The sequence below is a fragment of the Scleropages formosus genome, chromosome 3 (genome assembly GCF_900964775.1).
Source record: "Scleropages formosus chromosome 3, fSclFor1.1, whole genome shotgun sequence".
Lineage (NCBI taxonomy): Eukaryota > Metazoa > Chordata > Actinopteri > Osteoglossiformes > Osteoglossidae > Scleropages > Scleropages formosus.
Window position 1 is genome coordinate 11,099,510 of NC_041808.1, and position 27,543 is coordinate 11,127,052.

A 27,543-nucleotide genomic window follows, 5' to 3' on the forward strand; every position below is an offset into this window, starting at 1 on the left:
GCAGCCCTGTCTGTGGCTCCCCGCTGTGTTGATAGTGGAACAGTACATTTTTCTCTGTGCATTACTTCAGGTTCCATGCTCAACAAATCAGTGAGGAAAAAAAAAGCAAATGTAAATGAGATGTCTGCAGCCTCTTCACTCTCACATTTACATGTATTCATTTAGCAGACATTTTTCTCCAAAGCAGCATACATCCCATAGAAAATACAATTTGTGCATTAGGAGAAAGATATATAGCTGCAGATGCATGACTCTTAAGTACAGTTCCATTTACATACATTTACTTAGCAGATGCTTTTCTCCAAAGCAACTTAGCTTGTTTCCTTCACCATATGCAGTGACGTTCATCACACAAGTAGCTGCATAAAATTTTACCTGAATATCACCAGTTCCTAATCACCTTCCTAGTTTTTTGAGGTACATAAACATTTACATCACATTGCATTACTGGCTCTGTAAAGGACTGATCTGAGCACGATCATGAACATTTACACCTTACATGAACTTAAGAGATTATAGACGAAGTGAGTTTTGAAGAGGTGAGCTTTCAGACCCTTTTCAAATGTGGGCAAAGATTCAGCAGTTCTGAGTGAGAGGGGGAGGTCGTTCCACAACGGAGCCAGAATCATGAACCCCTGTGCTTTACCTTTCATGAGTGCTGCTTAAAAGTGTGTGAATTTTAGCGCCCTCGGAAAAGTTTTATGTGTAGCAAAGTAGAAAAACAAAACAAATATTTTGCCTTCAAGTAGGAGTACAATATCTTAAAAACAACTCAAAGACGAAATCATTAATTTGGATATCTCCTTAATTTTTGTGCCGAAATGGAAAATTAAGAACTTTCCCACAGATTAGATTTAGAAAGATATATATCTAACACTTTGGAAATTGTTGCTGGATCCTGATTTCCCTCTGTTCTTTCCTACACCCTAACAAAGTCTCATTAAGAGAAGAGCACAGAAAACCAAATTGAGAATGATGTCCTTGAACTTATCCCAAGTGAGCGTGCCATATCAAGAATCATACCCAGTCGTAAAAAAAAACAATCTCAGGTGCTGTTAAGATACATGTCACAGATCTGAGATAATGCAGTAATGCCTAGAATGACAACATGTAGTGAGATGTTGTAAATCTAACTGCTTTTACTGTCAATTTAAGGTGAATCAGTTTTACACTTATTCATTTAGCTGATACTTTTCTCCAAAGCAACATACAATGTTAAGGTTACAGTTATAACAAGCTTACAATTATTTATCCATTGATACAGCTGGGTAATTTTTATAGGAGCAATTTAGGGTAAGTACCTTGCTGAAGGGTACTACAGCCAGAGGTGAGGATCAAACTTGCAACCTTCAGCTCCAGAGGCAGTAGTTCTAAATACTAGGCTATCAGCTGTCCCTGTTACCCTTGGGTTTCTAGAATTTCACCCATTCCAGAATTTTATGATACTTGTACAAGGTACTTGTATCTATGACAATAAACTTGAAACTTATGTGAGGAAATCAACTCAATAGAAAAGTAAAATAAAGCAAATAAAATGCTCAGCCTGACTGGAAAAGTGCTACACTGAAGTCAGTGTAAGGACAAAAAAAAAAAAAAAAAGGGAAATCCTTCAGTGAGAAATCACCACGTCATCAAAAATTGGGGGGAAATACCAAACTGCAGGAGAAGAGTAAAAAGTGAGAAGCCCAAGCTAAAGCTGATAGGTCTGTATTCTGCAGTACTGTACTTTTTAAGTCGAAGGAATTTTAAAAGTTTTCAGCCTTCCTGTTGTGGGGTCCAGATTTACTGCTATTACCGTCTTCATCGAATTTAGACCTAAAAGGCAACGCTTGTCTTTCAGCCAAAGATAGATTAACGGGATTGTGCGCCAGAGAACGATAACTCAAAGGTTTATCTCCCGTGGAGATCCTTAACGGGCTGGAGTCCAAAGTTATTGCTTAATGTTCAGGAGCAGAGGACACAGGGGTAAATTCCAGTCAGGATAGCTGAGACATCCCCAGTTTAAGTTGGACTCAATTTACTTTCCTTATATTTTTGTGCCTTGGCTGTAAATCATGGATGAAGAACAAAATAAAGGGAACGGGAAGGAGAGAAAGCAGAAGGAAGAACAAAGAAAACGAGGTACCTTCTCCAGAAAGGGCTTAGCGAGTCTTGGCGTTGGCCTGGGCTTGGCTCTTCTCACCATTCTTATAGTTGTGGTTGTTGTCGTCACAAGTCAAAAATCAGGTAAGCGTTGCTATTACTTATGATGGCTGTATTTTTCTAGGTATAAGTACTATGTTTAGAAAGAAAAAAAAATTGCATTTGGAAAAACTGTGCTTTGCCTACTCATTGTATACTTCCTGTTGTGGAAAAAGGGCAATATTTTACATTACATGCATGTACAATTAGGAACAATGTTTTACAGTTGATTGTGGTTATTGCTATAAATTAAAGCATTGCCATAATACTCATATTACATATTTCTCCAAAGCAACATACATCTCAGCAAATTTGTGCATTACACTCAAAAATCTGAGCTGTTTCACTATGGGTTTTTCTGTTCATTGAATGTACAGATGTTGTGGTACCTTTTCCCACGGGTGGGGACATGTTGGACTATCTCATCCAGAACGGTAATATTGAGGAGAAGGATGGATTACAGGTCACTTGGTACCACTCTGCTAACAACAAGTCAGAAATGGAACAAGCCCTGAAAAGTAATGTAGTTTTCTATATATTCCTGAATCTCACGAAACGCATTTTAGTCCTGCTTTCAGTTTTGCGATTAAAGCTATTGGCAAGATTCTCACAGGAGCAATATTTACTTTGTTTTGGGATCTAAAAAGCCAGTTTTACTACATTGTTTTTATTTGTAAAATAGGTTATAGTATAGAAAACTTTGAATGACTGCACTTTAAACTGAAGCCATTTAGTGACACTTATTACATCTAGTAACAGTTATCTGGTAATCTAGTGTAGCAGATAACGAGAAGTTTTTTTTTTTTTTTTTTAACCCATTGGACTGTTTAGATACAAAATACACAATTTGACTTGTTCCATGGACACAGTAGGAATACTAGTATCATACTACCTGTTAAGGGATTGCAGTGCACATACTGTATTGCATAACAGAAGCAGATTAAAAAAGTGTTCCGAGGTTAAAACGTAAAGCAAATGTCAGTTGTGAGCAGTTCACAGCAGTTTTATCTACAGATGGCATGAAATGCAAGATAATACTGAAAATTACTGATGATTCGTAGGCGCTGCCATGGTTCTGGAGGCTGATGTGAATGTGGAAGGACATAACACCATCAACGAGACCAACATCCCCATCATGGCCCATCCTCCCAACATCTACAGTGACAACACTCTCCAACAGTGGCTGGACAGTGTGCTCAAGACTAAAAAAGGTGCAAAAACTAATATCCAAACTGCAATATGTAAAAATAATTTCATCTCTGGTTTCAGGGTGATAAATGAGGACAGTGTGCTGGGTGCAGCTTTTGTTTCTCAACTTTTTTTTTTGAAAGGGATAAAGCTGGACTTTAAAAGCATTCAATCTGTGGAACCTTCTCTGGAGATCCTGAGGATAAGAAACCAGAGTGGCATTAACAGGCCTGTGTGGCTCAATGCTGACATTCTCCACGGCCCCAACGTGCCTCCATTCTGGCCTCTGGTCAACGGGACCAGGTGAGTGGACAGGTTTCCTCCAGCAGATATACACACAGAGCAAAAGGGCATTGTTCATTATTTTCTGTTCATAATGACCCAAAGGTTCTTAGGTTAATGAAATAAATTAACAAAATAATCTTTGTGGATTCAGATTCTTGGAATTGATTCAAACAAAGTTCCCAGAGGCCACAATCTCTCCTGGCTGGAAAGTGCAGTACTTCGCTTTCACCCCCAACGCAACATACAGTCGCGCCATGGTGGAGGAAATGTACGAGATCATCCGGGATGTTCCACAGAGGGTCACCTTCCCTGTACTGGCAGTTATGGTGAAGCGGGCCTGGCCCCACTTCAGCTGGCTGCTGAGCCAGTCACCCAGGTAGATTCTCCTCTGAGCGCCATGGTGCAGTTAGTTTCTAAATGTTAAACTAATGTTTTTACCTTAAAATGACGATCGCCATCTCACGCTAAAACTATTCAAATGGGGTGTTCTGCTTTATGCACTATAGACTGTGCAATGTACCTCCCTCAGGTGCTGCAGAGGGGTAGAGAAAACAGGCTCATGCAGGAAATTCAAATTAAAGTGTCTCACTTTAATCCTAAAACAGGCCCCAAGAAAGGGACCAATGGATTACTTGAACATGATCATTATCTGGTCAAAAAAAAAATTTGCAGTCAAAAAAAGTTGTAGAAGCATACTTCTAACCACTTTTAGTCTGGGATATAGAAATAGAATGAAGTGTTCTGGCTATTCAGTCTATGAAGCAGCCCTTGCCACTGCCCCCTGGTTCAATTGAGTGTTTTTACTTCCATCAACTGGCAGGAGGTGGAAATGCAGGCCATTCTAGAAAATAGCTGCAATTGTGGATATTCAATTAAAACAATCCAAAACAAAACAATCCCAATTAAAACTGAAAAATGTAAATGTTTGAATTTAACCTGGATGTTTGCAACATGACATGTAAATGCATTAAAAGAATACTTCCACATTAAGTTCATATTTGCCAATATTAAGCAGTGGAGAGATGCTGGAAATTTATGCTGTCTGACTGAATATGTAGTTCATCTTAGGGAAAGTGATTTTTTTTTTGTACACCTAAGCTTTAAATACAAAAAGGTGTGACCAGACTCAAAACCAGCTACAACTACAGTATTGTAAATCCTGTGGTGCAGGTTTAGTCTAACCCTGTGGCAGGGTAAGGAGAACCCCACCGTGAACGACCTGCTGTTCGTCCGGGACAACACCCACCCACAGCGAGTGTACTACGATATCTATGAACCCGTCTTGTCCCACTTCAAGGAGGCTGCAAGTGGGTACCCCAGCATAGCAAAGATCCACAGTGCTGAATTGATGCTCAGCTGTGACCTTCCTAGGTTTTCAATAAGCAGCCTTTTATTTGTAAGCACAGAATCTTTACTACACTAGTCTACTCCACCCTTGCTCAATTTTTTTTTTTTTTTTTACCTACAGTTTATGGGTTTCATCCGAGAAGCCTGTTCCATTTGCGTCAGCGAGAACAGAATCTGTTTATTTTGTTGATAGGTACAACAAAAGTCATCTTGCATTTCTCTCGTCGTCTTGTTTGCATTGTACAGGGCTCAGTCACCGGCCAAAACAGTTCTACCCTGGAGGAGACTTGATTGAATATTTCAAGCCTGTGGACAATGATGGTTTTTTTATCCAATGGGAACTCATCACAAACAAGACATCACTACTGTCTGTGCTCAGAGGTAATCAGACTCAAGTTCCTTAAACATCTTATAATTGATCATTACTGATCTTTGATCACCTGTGATACACTTAAGAATAATACATAGATCAGCAGGAGAGAAATCAGATTGAAACTAATGCAAATCATTCATAAAATGCCTTTTCACTTGCAGAAAGCACTGGCGGGATGCTGGTCATTCCAGTGGGGTCTAAAGACGGCCAACCTGGGGTCTTAATGGTTGAAAACTCGGATTCTGACATCACCCTCCAGCAGTGCATAGATCTGATCTTTACATCCTCCAAACCCTGGGGCCTCTACTTCCAGATCAAAGACCACAACCTTCTTCCCTCCACACTTCAGCTACTTAGTCAGGCATACGACAGTGACATCCTGCATAACCCCACCTGGATCAACATGGAACTATCCCACGGAGCCTTCAAGACACCAGGCTATATTGGAGGCCAAGAATTCTTGGACACCATCAATCAGATCTTTCCTTATGTCACATTGGCCCCTGGGTGGCCTCAAGAAGTTCTGCACAATGGCTACACAAAACCTCTAATTGATGACATGGTGCAGTTATTCCAAAACACTTGGCAAAATGTGTCTTTGCAGGTACTAGTAGAACATATGCAGTCTTTCCAGGGTCAAGAGGCCCTGTTGAGGGCCATGCCTCGCTTTTCAATTACAGTGCAGAGGCCAGAGAATGCCAATTACTATGATGGGATCCTAAATTTATTTATTAGGCAAGGGGACAACCGCCGGTCTTTCTACAACATGCCCAGGGACTACAGGGCCAGGATAGAGAATTTTCTCACCTAGCAGCACACAGGAATCTCCTGCATAAACTAAGACACCAGTTATCTGCTCACTCGCATGCTACTTGTCAGGGTCATGATGGTTCCCAGCTTATCCCTGAATCACTAAGCGCTAGGCTAGGATGATACATGAAAAGTAATGACGTTCATAAAAAAAGGTGCCAAATAAGCTGACAAAAGTTTATATCCAGTCTATAAGCTGTAAGTCATGTCTGCTTCTAAGAAGTTATTTTGATTGCTCTGCACTGAGACCAGAGGTTTCCCCCCCACCTCACACCACACTCTGCAGGAATAAGAGCAGAGCATGCAATTACAGGACCTGAATGTTTATATCATCTTCACCTCTATATGCTTTTAGAGTTGATACATGGAAAAGCACAGTAATTCCCACTGACTTTGGGTGAATGTAGGGGAAAAAACCCCCAGGCCAAATTTTGTTTGGATTTATAGTTTATGAATACTTCTCATTATATAATGCATTTTACAATTCAGAGGCTACAATAAGACATAAGTATAGGAAGACATTAATACTTGCATTATAAATTTAGTTTTACAACTTTACATAATTTATGCAAAGGTTAATTAAAAGCACATAACTTTGAAAAAGAAAGCAATATTAAAAACATTAAATTTCAGTATCAACACTTAATTTACCACCTGATGCTGTGTCCACCATTCAGAAATGAACTAACAGAGGAAGAGAATTTAGGATTACATCAGTATTAAATATATACCACAAGTTGGAGTTAAATGGCATTAAGCTGCAAAAGAAGGGGAGGGTTTACCATCTAAGTTTAATTAAGGTTTTGTCCTATAAAAAGTGTTCCAAAAGAGGGGGGTTTTGTCCTAGAATCTTTTGTCCGGATCCTGACTTTGGGTAGTCCTTAAAGGATTGGACCCAAAACATAATATGCTCCATGAATTATTTCCTTAATACAGGTACTTGCAAAATAACTCCAAAACTGCAAAAACTGAGCTTTTACCTGAAAGAGTGAGTCCAGCAAGAGGCTGTTATGGCAATGATTGTTCAGAAGCACAAGCATCAAGTTGTATACAAGAGTTTGTAGAACAAAAGATAGAGGGTCAAAGCTGAAAGTCATAGTCCTTTTAAAGGACCTTCTTAATCAAATTACACTTTTCAGCCTGCCATCAAGTTATGCATGTTAAATAAAAGTATCAAACCTGTAAGCTTACAAACCAGGATTGAAGCATCTGTCCAATAAATACATGTTCCAGTGTAATTGTAAACATTAAGAATGTTAAGTTAAAAGCACCTTAAAAGGCAAGGTTGCTAGTTGCAATACTCAAACCTTCACATCCTCCTCAAAAACAGTCAAGATGCCATTTCAGACCTCCTTTGAAATTCAGACTTGATCAAATAAAGTTCCTAGAATGCTTTAAAGTGACAGTCACAAACTACTGCAGCTGAGTATGAGTGCAGAGAACTGGAGGAAATAACCTCATTATGGGTCCACTTTAAAATTTTGCTGCAACATTAAAGTGAGGAAATGGATAACTTACAATTAAGTGGTAACTTTCAAAATGTATGTAAAAAAGCATAGTAAAATCCTTTCTGAATTAAGTAATGTCAAAAATTCAGTGGTGGGCTCTAGAACAAGGAGACCATGTGATTTTCACAGAATTTCTTCCCCTTAAATATTGCCACAATTACAGTTGACAAGAAATTTAGATTTCAACTAAAAACAGTGCACATGTATTGTATATTATGCATATTAAAATCCTCCTTGCTGATTCTATTGACCATTTGCCACATGTGCTGGTGCACTTTAATGCAGCACAATTTTGATTAAATTAAAGCACCACTGGAAATTATTCCTTCAAAAATCACACAGTGAGAAGTCTAGTGCCATATATACCATCCTTTAATGAACAGAAATAAATATCCAAGTTTTACTTGCAATATTTGACCACAACTGTTCCATTTCAACTATTGTCCAACCTATTAGCAGGTTCTGACAGAAGAGCAAAACAGAAGACTGTTGAAAGGTCAAAATTCTGTACCATCAATAGAGAAATTTGTACATCAGCAAAATACCAAGAGTGATTTGGGGGGAGGGGGGAATGGCACAAATATTACCCCCCACTGTTTACTAGCAGACCGGCAGAGCTCCCCCAGAACCACTCCTGCTAGGCCTCCCTCACAGCCAGGCTTCAGAATGCAGTGGAGTCTGCAGTAGCCCTGCTTTCTTTGTTCTCCTCCAAGAATTTGCTGCAGGAGCAGAAGCTGTTATAAAAGCCAGAGGAGAGGCCTGCAATGTCATTGGAGATATAGGGCAGAACTCCTGGAGAGGCCTGGTTGTAGTAGGAGACCTGAGAATGAAGCAGAGTAACATTGCAAAACCTGATGCAAAAGCAGAATTGAATGTTAAAAATGGATAACAGAAATTAAGTTTATTGTAATGTGATCCTAAATCAGCTATACTGGAGAAAGTACATCACTCAGCCAACTATGTAAACTGTTAGGTTACACAAAATTTAAAAAAGTCCAGACCTTCTGGCTAGGTACCATTACACTTTAAGCCTAGAAGCAGGGTCAGCTTTTCAATCTCCTTACTTCAAGTGTTCAATACACTGCACCAATGAGATCTTCCAGGAGCAGGACAATAACAACAGAAAAAATAAGATGACTTGCAGACAAGTTATACCAGTATAATGTTAGTGTACCTTACAGACCATGCTAGAAACTTCCAAGATGCTAAATCCAGCACAGAAAATTTCTCCCCTGATGTAGTCCTCTGTGGGGGGGTGCGTGGGCAAGGTGACGGAGCGCAGGGCGATCAAGTAGGGGTCTCTGAAAGCACCAGGAAAAAAAAAGAACAAGAGTCAGAATGGACAGTACAGGACAGGGCACTAGCAGGCCCCAGTGTTGACAGCTTTGCTCACCCAGAGTTGCAGGGTGTCCGGCAGGAAGCCAGAAGGATGAAGTCCTGCCCCTTGTTGGTTTTGCTGACTGAAGGAGTGATGACGTGGTAGATGGCATCTTCCTCATCCACCTGGTTGATCATCTCACAGTGCCTATACAGATTGCACCAGAGCAATTAACGCCAAGTCGTGTGAAATAAGTTGCACAGCAGTCCTGAGACCCTGTACTGTGTTTTCATTCAGCTTCCAGTTTTTAAATGATTCTCAGCTACATTCTAGTCCAAGTTAAAACAATTACATTCTGGTAAAGACTGGTCTACAACCTGTTCTGTTGAATACAGAGGCTTTAAAAACTTAGCTGTAGGAGGAGACCAAGGTATTTAACACCTAGTGAATGGAAGTTTTAAAAATCCCCTCAAAGTTAAGGCTGTTAAGAATTAATGAGTGGTATAATCTACACATCTGTTCTGTTGTAGACAAGTAGCTTCATACCATTTGTGAAGATGTTTATCTAATACATGTGACTATGTAGGTCATCAATGGGGGGGGGCGGGGGCATACTTGTAGTGTCTGTCCCATTCCTTTCTTCGGGTGAGATCTGACAGCAGCGCAAAGACCCGCTTGGCTGCAATGTCCACATGGGTCTCCACTTTGAAGCAGAGCACTTGGTTCTCCTCCAGGGTGTACAGATTGACCTGGGTGGGGGCAGCATAGATCAAGTGCTTCATATCTCAGAACAGGTACAAGCTCACATCACAGATATACCACAATAGCTCTGGGAAGGGATAAAGACTGGATGTTATGGCAATAGAATTTAGCACATGAAAAAGCCACCAAAACCATGCACACCCATCTCCACCATATAACTCCTGTTACCATATACTTACCAGGATTCAAACATGTTACCAACACCTTAAATCAGCCCTTAATACTGCCACCCTAACTCTGTTGCAGGGATGGAGGAGCTCATCTCCTTTCAAGGAGACCTTCATACAGACCTTGTTTTTCTCAGAGGTTAAAACCCAGTTGGTCCTGGCAGCCAGCATCTTCAGGGCAGACACATTGTTATAACTGAGGTATACCTGCCAATGAATAGCAATGCATACATTAATTCTAAACCACTCATCAGGTAGAAAGTGTACATTTAAAAAGATTTATATCTCAAATGCACCACTACCAATTTTGTAAATATAGTCTCCCATTACATCATAGCAGTAGAGCATCCAAGCCCTGGCAAATCTTACCCTATTTTGTAGAGTAGTTCAGTTCAGAAATGCAAGTACAACCAGTTAATCAGCTTTTATTGCACTGCTGTCTACCTGCATGTTGCAGTGTTTAGTAATGTACCCATTGCTTGATTGCCCACTGACAGGTTGGAATACCTGGTTGCTGGGTTCCCAAGGCACAGACAGGGGCACCTCTGTTTGCTTGCAGGAGATTATGTACTTCCTGGAGAACAAGCAGAGATCAGAAGTTACAGTCCAAGTGAGTTTCCAACCTATTTATTTCCACCCCTTCAGAACATCTGAATCAAGAATGTTCCAGAACTCAGGCTATTCAAATGTGGCATTGGTAACACCACTTAAATGGTAGGGGGAGAACGTCTCTTATGTTAAAGATTAGCTGAAAAGTCTGGTTAGGTTTTAATACAAAAAAAAAAAAAAGCCAACACTAAACAGAAAGCCTGGAACTCAGAAATTACTTAATATCAATACGAATCAACCTTTGGGCTCAGAGAAATAACCAGTACTATGCAGTCACTTTGGCATCTCACCTATCCAGCCTGATTTTCTTCCTGGCAATGGCCTCTCGGTACCGCCTTGGCCCATCCTGTTAAAGTACGGGAGGAGACAAAAGCCCACTGGTACGGTCATGCTTGATCTCTGGAAGGCATTACTATAGTCACAACACTATCAACATATGTAGCATAGTACTGTACTGCAATAGGACAGATTCTTAAAAACTGAAGATTCAAAAAGTCAGAAAGTGTCTGAATACTGCTTAGTGCACAAAATGCTTAAAGCAGATGCTTTAGTTTTCATATCGCTCCTTTTATTAACCTATTAGCCAGTATTTTCTTATTCTGGGCGCGTGCAATTCTCACCAGTGGTTCTGGTTTAATCCGAGGCAAGTTCCGGGGATTCCCTTCCGCATCCAGGACTTCAAATGTCATGAAGGCACTGTTGATGTGCCTTGGTGTCTCCCTGCCCCGATATGCCTCTGCACACACACCCACCTCCATGCTGTGATATCACAGAGGTATGACAGAACAGCATTACCCAGGAAGCACTATAAAAACCATCTTCCACTATGCAACCTGGGGTGTCAATCCAAAGGAGAATTCAATTCAAAATTTGCTCACTCAAATTTTACCACCAGGTGGCACTCAGACTTGAGAACACCAATTTCCTACCAAGACAAAGCTGTTTGCTTTTACCCACTCAAGGGGACATGTTGACCTGTATCTTCCCAGACTTTACATGGTACAATACACAGACACCCAACACCTAATGGAGGACATTCTGTAGTTGTCCATGTCTACAGGTGACGTTATGAATTCTAGACAAATTCAAAGTTATTTTGGTGGCTCTTGGGAAGATATAAAATGGAAGTGCTGCCCACCCCCCAAAAAAACCCATTGTAAGATTGCCCACAGAATAGATTTTCTTAAGATTGTGGCTAAATGATACCACATTGCTGTCAACTTCATTTTCTGTTATGAAGAAAGTCCAAAAACATACAAAAAGCAGTCTGGAGCAGCAGGGACCACAGCTGCAGTTTCAAATCCCTGGAGGTCAAGGCATTTACTTCAGTAACTTCACTTGCTCCAATGAGCATGTACTGAATTCAGTGAGGAAAGCATGTTGGAGGTATTCAGACATGTTACGGGGGGGGGGGGGGGGGGGGGGGAGACTTAGAACCAGCACAGTCAGTTCCAGGAAAAACATTTATATTTATTCATTCATTCATTTAGCTGATGGTTGCGAGTCACTTGAGACAATGTTAAACTACCAACAACTACTTATTTATATAGTCAGGTAATTCACTGGGGCAATTTAGTGTAAGTACCTTCAAGGATAATAGATCTGGAGGTGGGGTTCAAACCTGAAACCTCAATGCCACCATCAGTTGCCAGCTCACCAACATGCCAAATAAATGAAAATGTTTGAGACAACCGTAATACTTGATTTTAAAAAGATCAGGGCAGTAAGCAGCACAGTGGTTAAGGATATAGACTAACTATTGGGGAGATGAACATACAAGACCAGCTCTGCTGTAGGACCCATGACTAAAGCATATTGCACAACCCATAGACAGTCCCCCCCCACCACCACAGTATTTTGTTTCCAGGTATGGGATGATGGCAGGGAAATGTGCCTTTGGAAATGAAAGCAATAAGGTGCGTCACACACACACACACACACACACACACACACAAAACAATGGGCCCCATAGTGTTTTCTGGTACAGAACAGCCCTCTGGGCCTCATGTGTGTCTCCAGTCTTGAGACACTTCCCCCCGCCCCATGACTTGGAGCCACTTCAAGTGTTGTGCCTGATATGTACTTGGTTTTTAAAAAGTGGTGTGTGGGTTTGAATCCCAGAATGTGCCCTTGAACAAAGCCCTAGGATAGCCTTTAATGTAAAATTAAATAATTTTGGATTAAAGTGACTAAGTAGCTAAATAATTTGAAAGAGGGATTAGCCATGTCAGAAGTCAAGATGACCATAAAACAAGCTTACCTGTTTTTGAAGGCATTGTTCACAATGGCCTTCAGGACAACCCGGTCCCCGACCTGGGATGGTGCCCTGAAGTGGAACATATCAATGGTCCGGAGGGTCGGGTGAGCATTGCACAGGCGGCTGGAAAGGGTAATTAGGATGATTATATACTTTTTAGCCACTACTGTAGAATGTAAAGCACAGACACCTTGTTGCAACAAGTCAGCACCCCCCAGTGGCTACTTGGAGCACCTGGAAGGTAACCTGCAGAGGAATTGAGGTTCACCCATAGTGTGTGAGTGACACACACAGAATTGAGGAAAGGTAAACAAATGACTGCTATGTACAGCAAGAGAATTTCATGCGACAGTACTGCATTTATGGTCTTGAACTGGAATAAGAACTTTAAGTGTAAGAAAGTTAATTTTAAATTTACCTTGTTTATAATATTACTATTCACAGCTATGTACTGTCATTTCATTCTCACATGAAATCTCACACACACACACACACACACACACACACACACACACACACACGCTTGTCCCAAGTGGGCTGGCAGCAAGCTGGAGCCTAACCCAGCAACACAGGGCACAAGACTGGAGGGGGACCGACCCAGGATGGGACGTCAGTTCATCACAAGGCACCCAAAGTAGGACTCGAACCCCAGACCCACCAGAGAGCAGCACCTGGCTAAACCTGCTGTGCCACCACCACACCCCCTCTCACATAAGCATTTCAGTAAACTTTAATGCTGTGAGTTCTGAAATCTTAAGCATTTAGGTTTAAGCTTAGTTCATGAAATAAGTCTCAGGTTGACTTTTCCATTAGCTATGAAATGGTATACATACACATAAGGTATATCTTCATCTGTAATCATTTTACAAGTAGTCCATACTTCCTTGTCAAAGTCTGCTGAAGGAAAACCATGTCCCTTCAAGAACTTGAGTGAAAAGTGAACTTCCATTACAAGATGTCAAAAAGGGCAGCCAAGTGTGAGGTAGCAATAAACAAGATTTGCCATTAAAATGTTGGTTGTTCAGATTTCATCAGTAGCTGCCAATTCTATCAGAGACAACACAGCAGAATAAATGTTTAAGGGTCAAGTAGTAATCTGTGGAAATAGCTTTAGACAGATGTAGGCCATAATAATGGTGCTAATGGAATAACACTCCACCTGGCAGCAATGGTGGCCACATTCTCCATCCAGGCCATGATCTGGCCCCCGAATGTGTTGACCTGGTGGTTGGCATGGGGAGGTAGCACCAGTTCCACGCTTTCCACCCGTGTCCGTTCTGATGGCACCGCATCATCAAAATCCTGGCAGTCATCTCCTGCAATGGAGACCAACTACTCTGACTGCACACCCTCTCTGTGTAATCCAAACACAGCCAATAGCACTGCCTGAACATCCAGGTTTAGAATATAGAGGCCACCCTACCTTTTGGGCCATTTCCAAGCAAGTCCTTCATGATCTCTGTGTGAAGGAGCCTCATCCTCCTCCTCTCAGCAGCAACGCTGTACTCCGTCTGCTCTTCCTGCGTCTGAGGCATCACCTGCTTCAGCTGCACCTGCAGACATGTAAAGGTGACTACACCCCACAAAACTACAACTGTCCATTGTCTGCTGGGCTCAAAGGCACCTGAACACACCTTCCCTTCATCTGTGTGTCTGGCCACAAAGGTGGCAAAGGCATTGCACACCTTCCACTGACGATTAGCAAAGAGGTCCTCACAGCTGACCATGATGCCCACCTGAGGAAACAAAACCTGTCAACCAGAGCTCACTGTACACTTATTCCAACCTTGTTTCCCTTTTAATGTCCATTGTTTGTTTTGTTGGAAGAATAGCAAGTTAATAGTTAGACTTTTTCCCAGAAATTAGAAGGCTGAAGCAAAAAGTGGATATTGAAAACGACTTAAGACAGCATGTCTAAGTGGCTGAAAGCCTACCTCCATGCTGGAGTTGAAGGCTCTGTTGACCTTAGCCTTGATGTTGACCACTTGTCCAACACTACAGGAATATGGACACATCTGTTATTTTACTGTTGCTTTGACTACAAAGTTTTATAGCAAGTGAAAACTGATGTAAAGTGGAATTTTAAGAAACAGTTTACAACTTCAATGCTTCAAGCCTTCATCCACTTTATACCATGAATTTGTTTACAAGCAAAATCACAAGTAATTTCCACTGTGTGAATTAAAAACTGGGGCGGGGGGAGACTGGGAACTATGCAGCTCTTCATGCAGCTGTCACAAGGGGACTGAGGACATGCCAGGAGTCTAGAGATTTACAAATAAAATTGGCATTTCTTAGTTGAATTTTAAGATTAAAAAAGCCTCTTCACAAGACTACAGGAAGACTGGCCTGGGCCTGATCTGTCCTTTAAACAACGTACCACAGACTGTCAGTCAACACTGACTTAAGTAAATGAAAGGATGCTGGATAGCATATAAAGGGGCAAGTCTTGGCTTTGCTCTTCTTAGCAAGACTGTTTTAATTTAATTCCATTAGCAGTAATTAACAGCGCCGTGAGTGGCAACAGTTACATTAATTAACAAGGAGCACTCCTGCTTTACACCACTCCAGAGGGCTCATTAGATCCTGCGGCATCCTTGTCTGTGGCCTCTCCTGCTTGAGCCGCCTAACAAAACGACAGCTTCAGCAAGCACAGGTGGGGGGCCGTAATAAATTATCAGCCCAGGGTACCACACTCCACAGCATGGAAGACTAAAAAGACATGAAACTGGTGTAATTACAGCACTGCTACCTGACAAACTGGGCATCTGAAGATGTCAAAGGTCAGTGGCAGCAGGCACTGGAAACTCAAGGTCAATTGTGAACACTCCAGGTTTCACACTTGCTGTATCCACAACCCCTGCATGTATGCAGCTGCTAGACAAGCTGCTCGGTGAATTTCCGCTTGAGTGGTACAAAATTCACTACATGTAGGATTTGGGTTACAATACCCAAACCCAGTCATTGTGGCCAATTGGAATAATGGGGGAGTACCAAGGGATGTGAGAGCTTTAGGATCCATTCAGCTTATCAGCATTTGTATTATTCAAAACTGTCAGATGGTCAAAAGGCAGTGACAAAAACTGGCAGTAGTGCAGCTGAATATTTAGATCCATTTATTTAACAGATTTTCACCACAGAAATACTTGCTCTGATTACTGTGTAGGAGGTACCCATAATGCTTCTTCAAGGTGGCTTAATTTTCCAGACACACACACACTAAACTACAATCATTCACCCATCTGTACAGCAGCACAAAGCAGCACATGCACACACACTATTGTTAGTCAAGACACCAAGCCACCTGAAACACACATGACTGTGGGAGGAAACCAGAGTACCTCAGAGAAAACAAGACCTTAGACTTAACAGGGATCAAATCCATGTCCTACTGCACTGTCCATGTGCAGTGCATCCACTGTACCAAGAAGTACCAATGTTAATATTATTTGACCACTAATAAATAGTACCCATTAATTAACTTGCTAGCAAAATACCTTTTTATCATTAACTCTTCAACCCACACAATATTTTGGGCAAAGGAGTTTGGTGTTCTAAGAGACATTTTATAAGATGTATCTACAGTACTTTCAGGTATTTTGCAGGTAGAATCTAAATTTTGGTGAGGTCCCAGACACACAGCATGAGATCCTTGAGGAAGGAAACCAGTACCTTGATTGTTACTACTGGCCTCAATTTGAGGGGAGAGGAGGAAAAAAAAAAAAAAAAAAAAAAAAAATTATGCACTGTTCACTGCCTTTCCAAGCACCCCATTTATTGGTACTGGAGCACTTTGTGGCAGGAACACTGGTGCAGTGTCCACAGATACTTGTGAATTCATTAATTTGTTTATTTTACGCTTCAGTGGGAAGACATCAGCTTGCAGTCTACTCTCAGGACAGTGGATTCAGGGTGAGTTTATAAAACTGCCTCTCTGTGTTCAAACAAATACAGTGGGATCTGCCTCCACAGCAAAGATGTCTCTGCAGAGCAGCTTGAAAATGCAATTGGATTTTTCTAAAAATTTATGTAGAGAAGTTAAAGGTTTTGGAAAATTTATTCAAATTGGTGAAAGGAAAAGAGGAAGAGTCAATGGTTTCTCAGGTAGAAACCATGACCTAGGTGGAGAACATATGCATTTTCACCCAGCATGCCAATTTATTATGACTCGTTCATTAGAATACCGAAGATCTCAGACAGCCTGTGGCTCGTTAAGAGAAAAGACAAATTTAGTCTTTTAACTGACACAGTGTGAGATCATTACCCTATGGTGTGTTCAAAGTGGATGTCATCAACAGAAGCAGTGATGCAGGAACACCCAGCATGCCTTTCAGCTACAACGAAAAAGAAAAGGACAAGTGACTACACAAGCACAAACCACAAAAGGTGCCATTGTCATAATTTTACTTGCCCATGTAATGATCTTAAATTGAAGAATAACGTATGGTTTAGTTGAAATGAATAAAGCCATTATCAGTAGCTAAATCCTCTGAGGAGACCCAGAAAAGGGAGCTTGAAGGGACCGCTAAACTGCTCCATTTGAGACACACCACCTTAAAAACCCTCCACGGCAGCAGTCCTAAACCAAGAGTTGATCCGGGGGTGGGTTTCTCAGAGTAGCTACCCAAGACTTCTAAAGCCTTTCACTCAGCTAGTGCTGCGATCATCCAGTATCTATGGGTCTAGAAGTTTCCTCCAGTACTGCATAAACTTAATGGTCTGTAGACTTAAATTACAAACCCTCCACCAGCAGTGGAGGCAATTCAAGCCTGACCCAGCTCCCTGCAAACCTAGTGCCAACCTCTGTGCCCAAGCTCACCAGATAAGCAAGCTGTGGAGTCCATCCACTTGAGAAGCTGGCCCACGCTGAGCTCCCCGCGATGGTTGGCATGGCAGGGCAAGACGATCTGGCTCATCTTCACCTCCGTGGAGTTCCGGTACATCTCTGCTCTCTCAGGGATGAAGAGCCCCACTTCTGGTTCCTCTGAGGCCATGGTGTGGGAGGAACAATCTGGCCATAGACAGGCATTATTAGAGTAGTCCCACCCTGCTCAGGTTCACAGGCACCCACAGCAGACTGCAAGTGAATATGCAACATTGGGTGTGTTGAGCACACTTGCAAAGTTCATCCATGTTTACAGTCAGTCAATAACACTCCAGTGTTCCATAAGTAATTCAAACAGCTCTTGCAGTGAGTGAGGGTGAATTTTTTTTTAGACTTCTGCAGTTCCCCTGCAAATCTGAGCTGAGAAGTTGTAGCATGCCATTTGTGATCTAGTCATTCATTTTAATCTAATCAGTTCCAAGTGATCACTTGGAAAGAAGCAATACTACCTTCATTTACATTTATTCATTTAGCAGATGCTTTTGTCCAAAGCTATGTACATCTCAGCAGAAGTACAATTTATGCATTACACTAAGAGGAGACATTGCTGCAGACATGAAAGTCTCAAGCAAACCTAGTTTGTTCCCTACCACTTGCTGCACCGAGGTTCATCGTTCAAGTAGGTGCATAAGAGACAAATCCCGATACCCACAATAATTTAATATTATACACAAATGATCAGTACAATACCAGAGTAATGGCTGACTAAAGGCTGTATCTGGGGATGTTTCTGGAGTTACAATGAGTGAACAGTTACACCATAGATGATCCGAAGAGCTCTTGGGCAAAGTGGATCTGGAAAAAAAAAGCAGTTTTCAGACCCTTCTTGAAAACAGACAGTTTCTGCAGTTCTGAGTGACAGGGGAAGTCATTCCACCACAACGGACCCAGAACCGAGAACCTCCGAGCTTTGCCTTTCGTGCACAGGACCACCAAGCAAGCAGAAGCAGATGAGCGAAGAGACCTGGCTGGGGTGTACCGGTTGATCAGGTCCTGTAAATAGCCAGGAGCAGTTCTATTGATGCATTTGTACACAGTAGCCAGGGTTTTGAATTTGATACAGGCAGCTATAGGAAGCCAGCGCAAAGAGATGAGTAGGAGACACATGGGACTGCTTTGGCAAATCAAACAACTTGTGCAGCAGCATTCTGTAGAAGCTGCAGAGGTTTGATGGCATTAGCAGGAAGGCCACACAGGAGAGAGTTGCAGTAGTCCAGACGGGAAGTCACCATGGCCTGGACAAGTAGTCGGGCGGAGTCAGTAGTGAGGTAGGGACGGATCCTACGAATATTATGCGGGATGTATCTGCAGGACCGGGTTGGGGCTTCAATACGTTGAGAGAATGACAGACTGGCAGCAATCATTACTCCCAGACTCTTAGCAAAGGAGGTAGGCAAAATGAGTGAGTTGGCCAGTTTGATCAATCGACAGTGACAGGAGGACAGGCCAGCTGGGAGGTAAAGAATCTCTGTTCAGGAGAGGTTGAGTTGGAGGTGGTGATCATACATCCATGAAGAGATGTCCAACAGGCAGGCAGCAACGCGTGCTGAAATGTCTGACACCAGATGGAAAGGAGAGGAAGAGCTGGGTATCGTCAGCATGGCAGTGGTATTTGAATCCATGGGAGGCTATGACCAGACCGAGGGAGGAGGTGTAGATGGAGAAAAGAGGAGGACCCAATACCGAGCCCTGTGGAACACCAGATGAGAGGCAGAGAAGAATGAGAGCTTCGCCAGACCACTTGATAGGATCTGTCAGAGGTAGGACTCAAACCATCTTAGTGCCATACCTTTGATCCCAAGCTTCAATTTGTAAAACATGTCTTGTGATCAGGAATTGTCTGTTCTGAGTTTTACACACCTACTCATGCAATGAACTTTAGTGCATATAGTGGAAAGAAAGACTAAGTTTACTTAAGAATCACATCTGCAACCATGTCTCTTATGTAATGCACAAATTGAGACATGTTGCTTTGGAGAAAAAGCATCTGCTAAATGATTAAGTTGTTTAATAATCATTTAGCTGATTCTTTTCTCCAAAAGAACTTAATGTTACACTTGTATATTGAGCTACTCACAGCTTACACCATTTGTCCAGTTGGGTCATTTTTACTGTGTTAATGCCAGGCAAGTGTCATGCTCAAGGCTACTGCAGCAAGAGCAAGGACTCAAAGATGGGTTCTTCAAGCTGAAGGTAGCAGGTTTGACCACCATGTTCTACATGCTTGCCATATAGAACAGAATCCATAAGTTGCAGTTTTATTACTGCAAAACTTCTATAGCAAGATAAATATCTGCATGAAATGATCATAAACACTGGAGAAAGACTTGCAAAACATTGAAATGTAATGTCAATGACATTAATTTAGCAGGTACCGTTCTCCAAAGCAACAAACGACTCCAAGGAAATGGAAGGGCTCTTCAATAGAGATATTGTTGCAGACATGCAGTTCTCAAAGTGCTGTCAGTTTGTCTGATGCCACTATTACACCAGCCAGGACTCTAGATACTGTAACAGCAACTCCAGAGTCTACTAGAATACAGCATAGTAGAGGCCAGCTCTGAAGTCACATGGTTGCAAGTTTCCATTGCTTAACCTCACATTGCAGGAAGGCAAATGCCCAGACTTCCCTTTACCTCAGTGGATGACAACAGTCAATGACGTTCAAACCAGCCCTTGCACAAACTCATCCAGGGACCTGGAGGCACTGGACATGAAAACATTTTGCATAATCTCCCAACAAGTTCAAGTTTCCAATGAAAGCAGCACACAACATACACACTGATCGCTTGCTCCTCCTCCCCCAAAACATATACACCATAATGAAGCCCATAACCTTTCATGACTATTGATTGTCACCTGTTGACGTTTGACTAGTCACAGATATAGTCCAAACAATGTGGCTGTGAGTACGTCGCTTGTATGTTGGCAACTTCTACTAGACCTCACTACCTTAATAATGGGTTAAAAGGTCACCAAAAATATTCATGGCTTAAGCTAAAACACTTCCTAGAAAGAGGTGGAGCCCACTACTGATGTAGGCCAATAAATACATATAGTCAAAGATGATTAGGTGTGATTCTCTTATCTACCGATTTAATACTGTAGCTTTTCCTAGAAAAGAAAAACCATTTCCCCTATCTTATTCAGTTATTCATTACCCTTTCATGTCCATTAGCTACAAAGAAATTACTGTCCAAGTCAGTATGTGACCAATAAAATGCAAATTGATAAAACTAACTGGTGTGCTCAAGTAGTGGCAAGAACTGTCAAGCTCCTGTACAGCACAGCATTGACCAGTATTGATTTTTGGTCTGGTGGCATCTACATCCACCTCATGTTGTGATGGTTTTTTTTTTTTTAAAAAAGGAAAAAAGTAAAAGTGAATTGCTGCACAAGAAAACAAAATTCCCATTCCACTGCCTATCAAGAAGGTGCACCATTAAGGTAATATTAGGACTGCCCACTTACAGATATGATAAAAATAACTGGAGCCAGACTGACATGTTGTCCTGTATAATGTTTCAAAAGTTGAGTGTTCTATGTAACCACTTGTTTTCTGAAAATCAGTGTAGTGCAGATTCCATGTAGAAATGTATATCGGATAACTTTGTACATTATAATCCATTGGAACTCACCTAAAGTACCGAGAGTAGATTAACGATTACTATTCATTCACATAACTTGTAATATTACTTACTGAAATGATCTTTTTCAGGGATTGAATACAGGTTATTTCTAAGACCATGTCAGAACCACATGACCTTTGCCCTTAGCATAAGGTATGGGCACAGTCATTGGCTGGGCACATCAAGGCAGGCGATTCACTGCAGCTGCCAAGTTACACCCTTTCTGTTATGTTGAGGAGGTCTGACTCCTGTGACATAATACACATAAAACAGGTCTGGACACAAGATCCAGCAAACAGAATCCTGCTTAGGGTTCCCACCACAGCATCTGAAGGTGGTTGGTTCCAATCCCACTCCTCTCAAAAGTACCCTGATGGTTCTCACCCAGTGCCTGGAAAAAAAGTAATTCAAAATCAGCTTGGCCAAAGCTGTCAGACAAAACATAACATGAATGACACCTTACAGTCAATCTCTGGTGATAATGTTAATGCATTTTTTCCTAAACTACCCCACTTACACAAGATCATAACCACTCAACTTACATTTTCACCAAACAATGCGAACACACACGTAAAGCAAGCAGATGTGTGTCAAAAGAACACCGACAGGCTGCAGCGCTACTTCATACTAGATCGCAGTTATGCGGCATCTGTGCGTCAGTCATTTCACTCACTTAACTGTCCAGATACAGCAGGTGAGGTGCGCAGCAGGAAACGTTTATTTAGCGGACACTTTTCTCCCAAAGCAGCTTTGAACACTATGTGGGGTAATCAGCCCACACACCCAAGGTGACTTACCCTGCTAGATACACTACTCAGAACTTTGAGTCACTCATCCATACATCAGTAGAACACACTCTCTCTGTGTCACTCACACACTATGAGGAACCTGAACAGCATGTCTTGGGAGTGTGGGAGGAAACTAGAGCACACCCCCACACAGACTCAGGGAGAAAACACACACACACACACACACACACACACACACACACACACACACAGGACTGAAGCCACGCCCACGTCCTCTCGGAGACAGCAGCGCCAACAGTTTTGGGCACCCTGATAAAAGCAACACTTCTCTGCACTGAAACAACACACAATACCATCATTCAACAGTGAGTGACACGTCAGAAGACATAAATAGTTCCGTTACACTCCTCCTCTTCCTCCGTCTTGTCTCCTAAGAGAAGTTCCACTTACCTCAGACGAGCAGTCGTTCCACCGCGCGACCGAGGCCGTTCTCACGTAACACCGTCACGTGCAAGCCCGTCCTGCACGCGCTACAGCCGCGCACGCCGCGGTCGCGTGTTTTTAAGACCTCGAGAAACTACAGCGCTGGCGGGACCCTGAGGAGGAAACGGACACGCCTCCCGCTCTCAACGCGGAGCGGCGCTTAAGGTGGAACCGCCGTGTGGGACTGAGATTAGTGGTCAAATCGTGAAAAAGAGCAGAGACTGGCTGCATTTCCTCTGCTGAGACGCGACAATTAGAGGTCGCCCTTTAGTGTAGTCAGTATTAGTACATCAGCGCACCGCGCTGAGCCCACAGGAGGTGCCGGGTTTTGCGCAGCCTCGCCTCTTAATTGCTTTATTGAACTAATTAGGGAGACAGTTAAGTTGCCCCAACTGGTATTTCGCTTGTCAGTAGTACACTAATTAAAAAGTATTCTCTAAAACCTGTCCCGACTGCACAGAGAAAAACCCAATTAACATGAGTATCAAGGATAATAACTAAAACAAAAGTGTAACATGTGCGTTTCTTTTATTTATTTCTTTTTTCTTTTTTTTTTTTTTACCGTGGGCTTAAATTCAAAAGCCTCCAAGGAGATCATCAAAACATCCATCCATCCGTTTTAAATAACCCGTTGTCCATCATAGAAATGTACATTTTACAAACCTCAGTTTAATTAGCTGAGATTCAATGTAGTTGTCCTATTTATTTTGTATGGTATTGCTCTAACCCTAAAAAAAAATCAAGATACTAGACTAGTAACTACACAGCTGGTAGCATAGTGGTGAAAGCTACTACCTTTGAACTCAAAAGTCACAGGTTCAAGCCTCACCTCTGGCTGTAGTACCCTGGAGGAAGGTGCTTACCCTGAATTGCTCCAGCAAAATTACCCAGCTTTATAAATGGTTAAATAATTGTAACCTCAGCCCTCTAAGTGGCTTTGGAGAAAAGTATCAGCTAGATAAATAAATGTAAATAATATAATTCACACCACATAAATATCTTAAAATATAATATGTACTCATAGAAGATACATGTTAAAAATACATTATATGTGAAAGTCCTTTGAGCTGACTTGGACTAAATTTCCTTAAAAAAACAATTCAATACAAGAAAGTACTTAAGAAAATTACAGGTCTTCAGTCACATAACAGAAACATGTCTCTTACATTTAACATGCATTACTCCTATGTTCTTTATATTGTGCTTAGTTTTACTTTAGTTTCCCTCTTACTCACACATATATTCCTTTGTTCTTTTTTGGATTGCTGGAGGTGGCATGGCAAGTTATAAAGTGCGAGTAGCCGGAGTTTATTTGGTTTAAAAGGCCAAAAAAAAAAGATCAAAATGCAGGTTTCACGGTGTGACTCTTTCCTTCAAGTACAAAAAGTTCAGCGTAAAAAATACCTCGACTAGCACTCGCTGCACACATACCAGATTGAAAGCGTCACATTTGAAATAATGACATTTAGTCCCGTCGAGACAGAGTATTTTGCGCACATCTGCCGCTCAACAAGTTGGCACAGGTGAGATTCTGTTCCAGCGCATGATCTGGCATGGCAGCATTCTTTGTGCGCTTGTCCGGTATTGATGGGGGGGGGGAAATCAAGTGTCAAATGAAAAATTGCCTCTTACTCTATGTAACAGAGCTCATCCCTTAGCTTTGTTAGGCTGATGCATCGCTTGGTAACATGAATTCATATATTTGAAAGTCAGGTGAAGAAATGGAATTTGTGATGATCAAACCCGAACAGTGGAGTGCGTTTGTGTGTACATGTCAGCATAAAGTTCTTCTAACCGTAAATAGATGACTTTATATGAATGTGTGTATTGATTAGGCTGACATGGCCTAAACACATCCCATTCATAGGAATACTGGAGACTGAGAGCATTCCAGAAACTGCACAGCAATCACGTGCAAAACACAATCTCATCAAAAACAGGCCTGCTGTACATTTCAGTCAGTGCCACTGCTGAAATGCATCACAAAAATAATTTACCAAAAAAAATGCTGGAAACATTGGCTTCAATTCCTTTCGCACCCTTCTGTTCTGCTGCTCTGGCCTCCGCGTGCAGGAAAAACTCAGAGCGAAGCAACAGGAGAGTTAAATCCTTCCGGGACAAACGGCGCGGAGGGGGCGCGGGCCAGTGGACGGAATTCTCTGACACGACGCTCCTCCAATGAGTTACACTCTCACAGACGGTTTCAAGTTACCCCTCCATCCACGCTGGGACGTTACGGCGCGCGTGCCCGTGTAACCCTGGACACTCCGAACCCGGAGCGCTTGACGATGTTGTGTTTTTGCACGTCCGTAGCGCAGATACGCACCGCAAGTGCTGCGACAGTGTTTCATTACGCGTTCGCTCCGAAGTTAATGCATCATTAGTTCAGCTTTAAACTTTTTGCGAGAAAGCTTTTAGGTTGTTTGCTTTAAACCTTCCAGTTGTGTGTGTATTTGTAGTCTCAATAGTCTTGGAATCATGAAATGCTGGTAATGAACCTAAACATTTAAACTATGACTCAAGTGTGACTGTGAGTGAAGCTTTTTTTTCTCCCGATTCGATTGTGGCTCCCAGTTTGCTCCTTTCTTGTAAAACCAGTTCTTATTTGTGTGCACGTGCTGTACTTCCTAATACTGTACACACTGAAACGTTTACTGTGTAAATCGACCCAAATATTGTGGACCTTAATGCAGGATGCTATACTGGACGTGTTTTGAGGCGGCTACCTGTGCACTGTCTTCGATTCCTGTGTAGGTTTGTGTGTGTGGAGCAATTAGAAACACATATTAATGTCATTGGATATCAACACACACACACTGTCTGAAACCGCTTGTCCCAAGCGGGTTTGCAGCGAACTGGAGCATAACCCGGCAACACAGGGCGCAAGGCCGGAGGGGGAGGGGACACACCCAGGACAGGATGCCAGTCCATCGCAAGGCACCTCAAGCGGGACTCGAACCCCAGACCCACCAGAGAGCGGGACCCGGCCAAGCCCGCTGTGCCACCACGCCCCCCGGTATCAACACGTTGGGAAGCAAATATGAACAATATTCGCTTTCTCAACTTCCAGAGAGAGTGACTCCACTGTCCCTGTAGAGATGTCCTTGTGATGATGGGGATGGACATGTCTGGACTGTGGTCCAAAAAGGAGAGACATTTTCGAAGAGTTTTGAATGTATCGGTGCTGCCCGGGGCCGCCATGTTACAGGAAAATGGTATATTTTCATTAACTAAAATGTCACCATTCGTGCATGCAATTCGATGTGCGATATTCAAAAGCAGTTTGTTGGTCCGTCTGTAGTATCACGTGGACCTAAACGTGTTAACTTGTAAATTAGGATACAACCATGCACTCATCACAGGAGTACAGTACAGGATAAGAGGGAAACCAGCATTTAGATTTATTTATTTAGCAGGTGCTTTTCTCCATAGCGACTTACAACAGATACTATGTAGTGTTACCAGCCCACGCACCTTATTCACCGTGGTGACTTACACTGCTAGATACACTACTTACAATGGGTCACTCAGCCATACATCAGTGGAACACACTCTCTCTGTCACTCGCACACTATGGGGGAACCTGAACAGCAAATATTTGGAGTGTGGGAGGAAACCAGAGCACCCAGCAGAAACCCACACGGACATGGGGAGAACATGCAAACTCCACACAGACTGGGCAGGGATCAAACGCATGTCCTCTCGCACCATCCATGTGCTGTGAGACAGCAGCGCCGCTTGCTGTGCCACCCATTTTTTGAGAAGTTAAGAGAAACCATAACTTCTCTGATTTTAACTCAAGCAGAAGTGAGATGTGATATGCCTTGATTAAAGTGTGATGTCCGTGTGACGTTAGCCATAGTGTTATGTAAAGTTCCCCCCCAGTAGAATTATGGTAGAAATCAAAGTGACTGGTTGCTCCATTGAAGCGCAGAATCACAGACCAGTGTGCAAAAAAACCTGATTTTTCCCTTTGATATTTAAAAAAACCTATAATACTACTGCCAGTAATTTTTCTTTTGGCAGCACAGTAACGCAGAGAGTAGTGCAGGTGCCGTACACTCTTTGTGGAGTTTGCATATTTTCCCCGTGACCATGTGGGTTTCCTCCAGGTGCTCTGGTTTCCTCCCACAGTCCAAAGACATGCGTTTCAGGTGTACTGGTGATCAAACAAAACCAACAAGCTGGGTGTAAGAGGAGCAACCGATTCTGAGGATGATTTGATAAAGCACCATAATCCCCAGCTTTTCAGGGTGAAACACGAGCTCTTTGACGTGACCAACGAACGGCTGGGCGGCCGGACAAACCCAGGCCGACAACCAAGGACCGGACGCCCAAGACCACTAGCGCAACATGTAAACATAGTGATCAGGACTGTCCAGTGGCAGAGCACAAAACATGCCTGCAGCGAAGACATACTGGGAATTAAGTGGTGGATTTCCTGTTTACACAAGGAGGAAGTCCTTGCGCTTTGCGAAAGATTGACACACGGGCTGCCAAAATCTGCTGCTCCATGCAGATGCGTTAACCCAGCAGCGCTGCGAAGGAGAAAACAGCGGTTTCAGCAGCACTGATTCACAGCAGGCACCATGGGAAATGCAACTCTACCTCTACAGAGAAAAGAGCCAAGCGGTGAGGTTCACAGACGTGTGCCTTTTCCATGAACATCTCCATGTGCCGCATGACGCCGCATGAACTGCTGTCATTGCAAACGCTTGCGGCGGATTTACCTTCGCGCCCGTGGTCCGTGCCACCGAACGCAGCTCGTTTCCCCCTGCCGTTTCCATCAGCGACCGCCAATCTCGATGGCGTTCAGGAGGCCTAGCCGTTCTCCACCCCATTTTACGCATACTGTATGGTGTACTTTACAAGGGTAAGCGAGTTAAGCGCTGTCCCACTGCAGGATGTATTCTTCCAGTTCCAGACTCACAACATGTAGATCTGCAGTCCATTGCTGTGGACAATACATCACCCTGCAAGGCCTCTACATTC

At 42.6% G+C, this 27,543-nt stretch overlaps 2 protein-coding genes across 7 annotated transcripts; one reads left to right on the top strand and one right to left on the bottom strand.

Moving 5' to 3' along the window:
* The first annotated feature begins 2,213 nt into the window (after positions 1 to 2,213).
* fam151a (family with sequence similarity 151 member A) lies at positions 2,214 to 7,963 on the top strand. Its single transcript, XM_018753272.2, has 8 exons — positions 2,214 to 2,226; positions 2,559 to 2,699; positions 3,243 to 3,392; positions 3,513 to 3,672; positions 3,806 to 4,030; positions 4,825 to 4,961; positions 5,248 to 5,382; positions 5,536 to 7,963. The coding sequence occupies exons 2-8, from the start codon at positions 2,591 to 2,593 to the stop codon at positions 6,183 to 6,185; spliced, it is 1,566 nt and encodes a 521-aa protein (XP_018608788.2). The 5' UTR covers positions 2,214 to 2,226; positions 2,559 to 2,590; the 3' UTR covers positions 6,186 to 7,963.
* An 87-nt stretch (positions 7,964 to 8,050) lies between these two features.
* acot11a (acyl-CoA thioesterase 11a) lies at positions 8,051 to 22,669 on the bottom strand. 6 transcript variants are annotated; one of them, XM_029250280.1, is made up of 18 exons: positions 22,519 to 22,668; positions 21,704 to 21,710; positions 20,327 to 20,397; positions 17,625 to 17,816; positions 17,070 to 17,139; positions 14,740 to 14,800; positions 14,440 to 14,541; positions 14,229 to 14,358; positions 13,965 to 14,121; positions 12,809 to 12,928; positions 11,169 to 11,307; positions 10,839 to 10,894; positions 10,447 to 10,513; positions 10,063 to 10,146; positions 9,626 to 9,759; positions 9,086 to 9,217; positions 8,867 to 8,993; positions 8,051 to 8,512 (listed from the first exon to the last, which is right to left on the bottom strand). In XM_029250280.1, exons 4-18 carry the CDS (start codon positions 17,797 to 17,799, stop codon positions 8,354 to 8,356), a joined length of 1,713 nt encoding a protein of 570 aa, XP_029106113.1. In that variant the 5' UTR covers positions 17,800 to 17,816; positions 20,327 to 20,397; positions 21,704 to 21,710; positions 22,519 to 22,668; the 3' UTR covers positions 8,051 to 8,353. The 6 variants fall into 6 exon arrangements, with proteins under 6 accessions (XP_029106113.1, XP_018609125.2, XP_029106116.1 ...); XM_018753609.2 differs by having other exon boundaries at positions 21,640 to 21,710; XM_029250283.1 differs by lacking the exon at positions 20,327 to 20,397 and having other exon boundaries at positions 14,229 to 14,352; positions 21,640 to 21,710; positions 22,519 to 22,669.
* Positions 22,670 to 27,543: the final 4,874 nt, after the last annotated feature.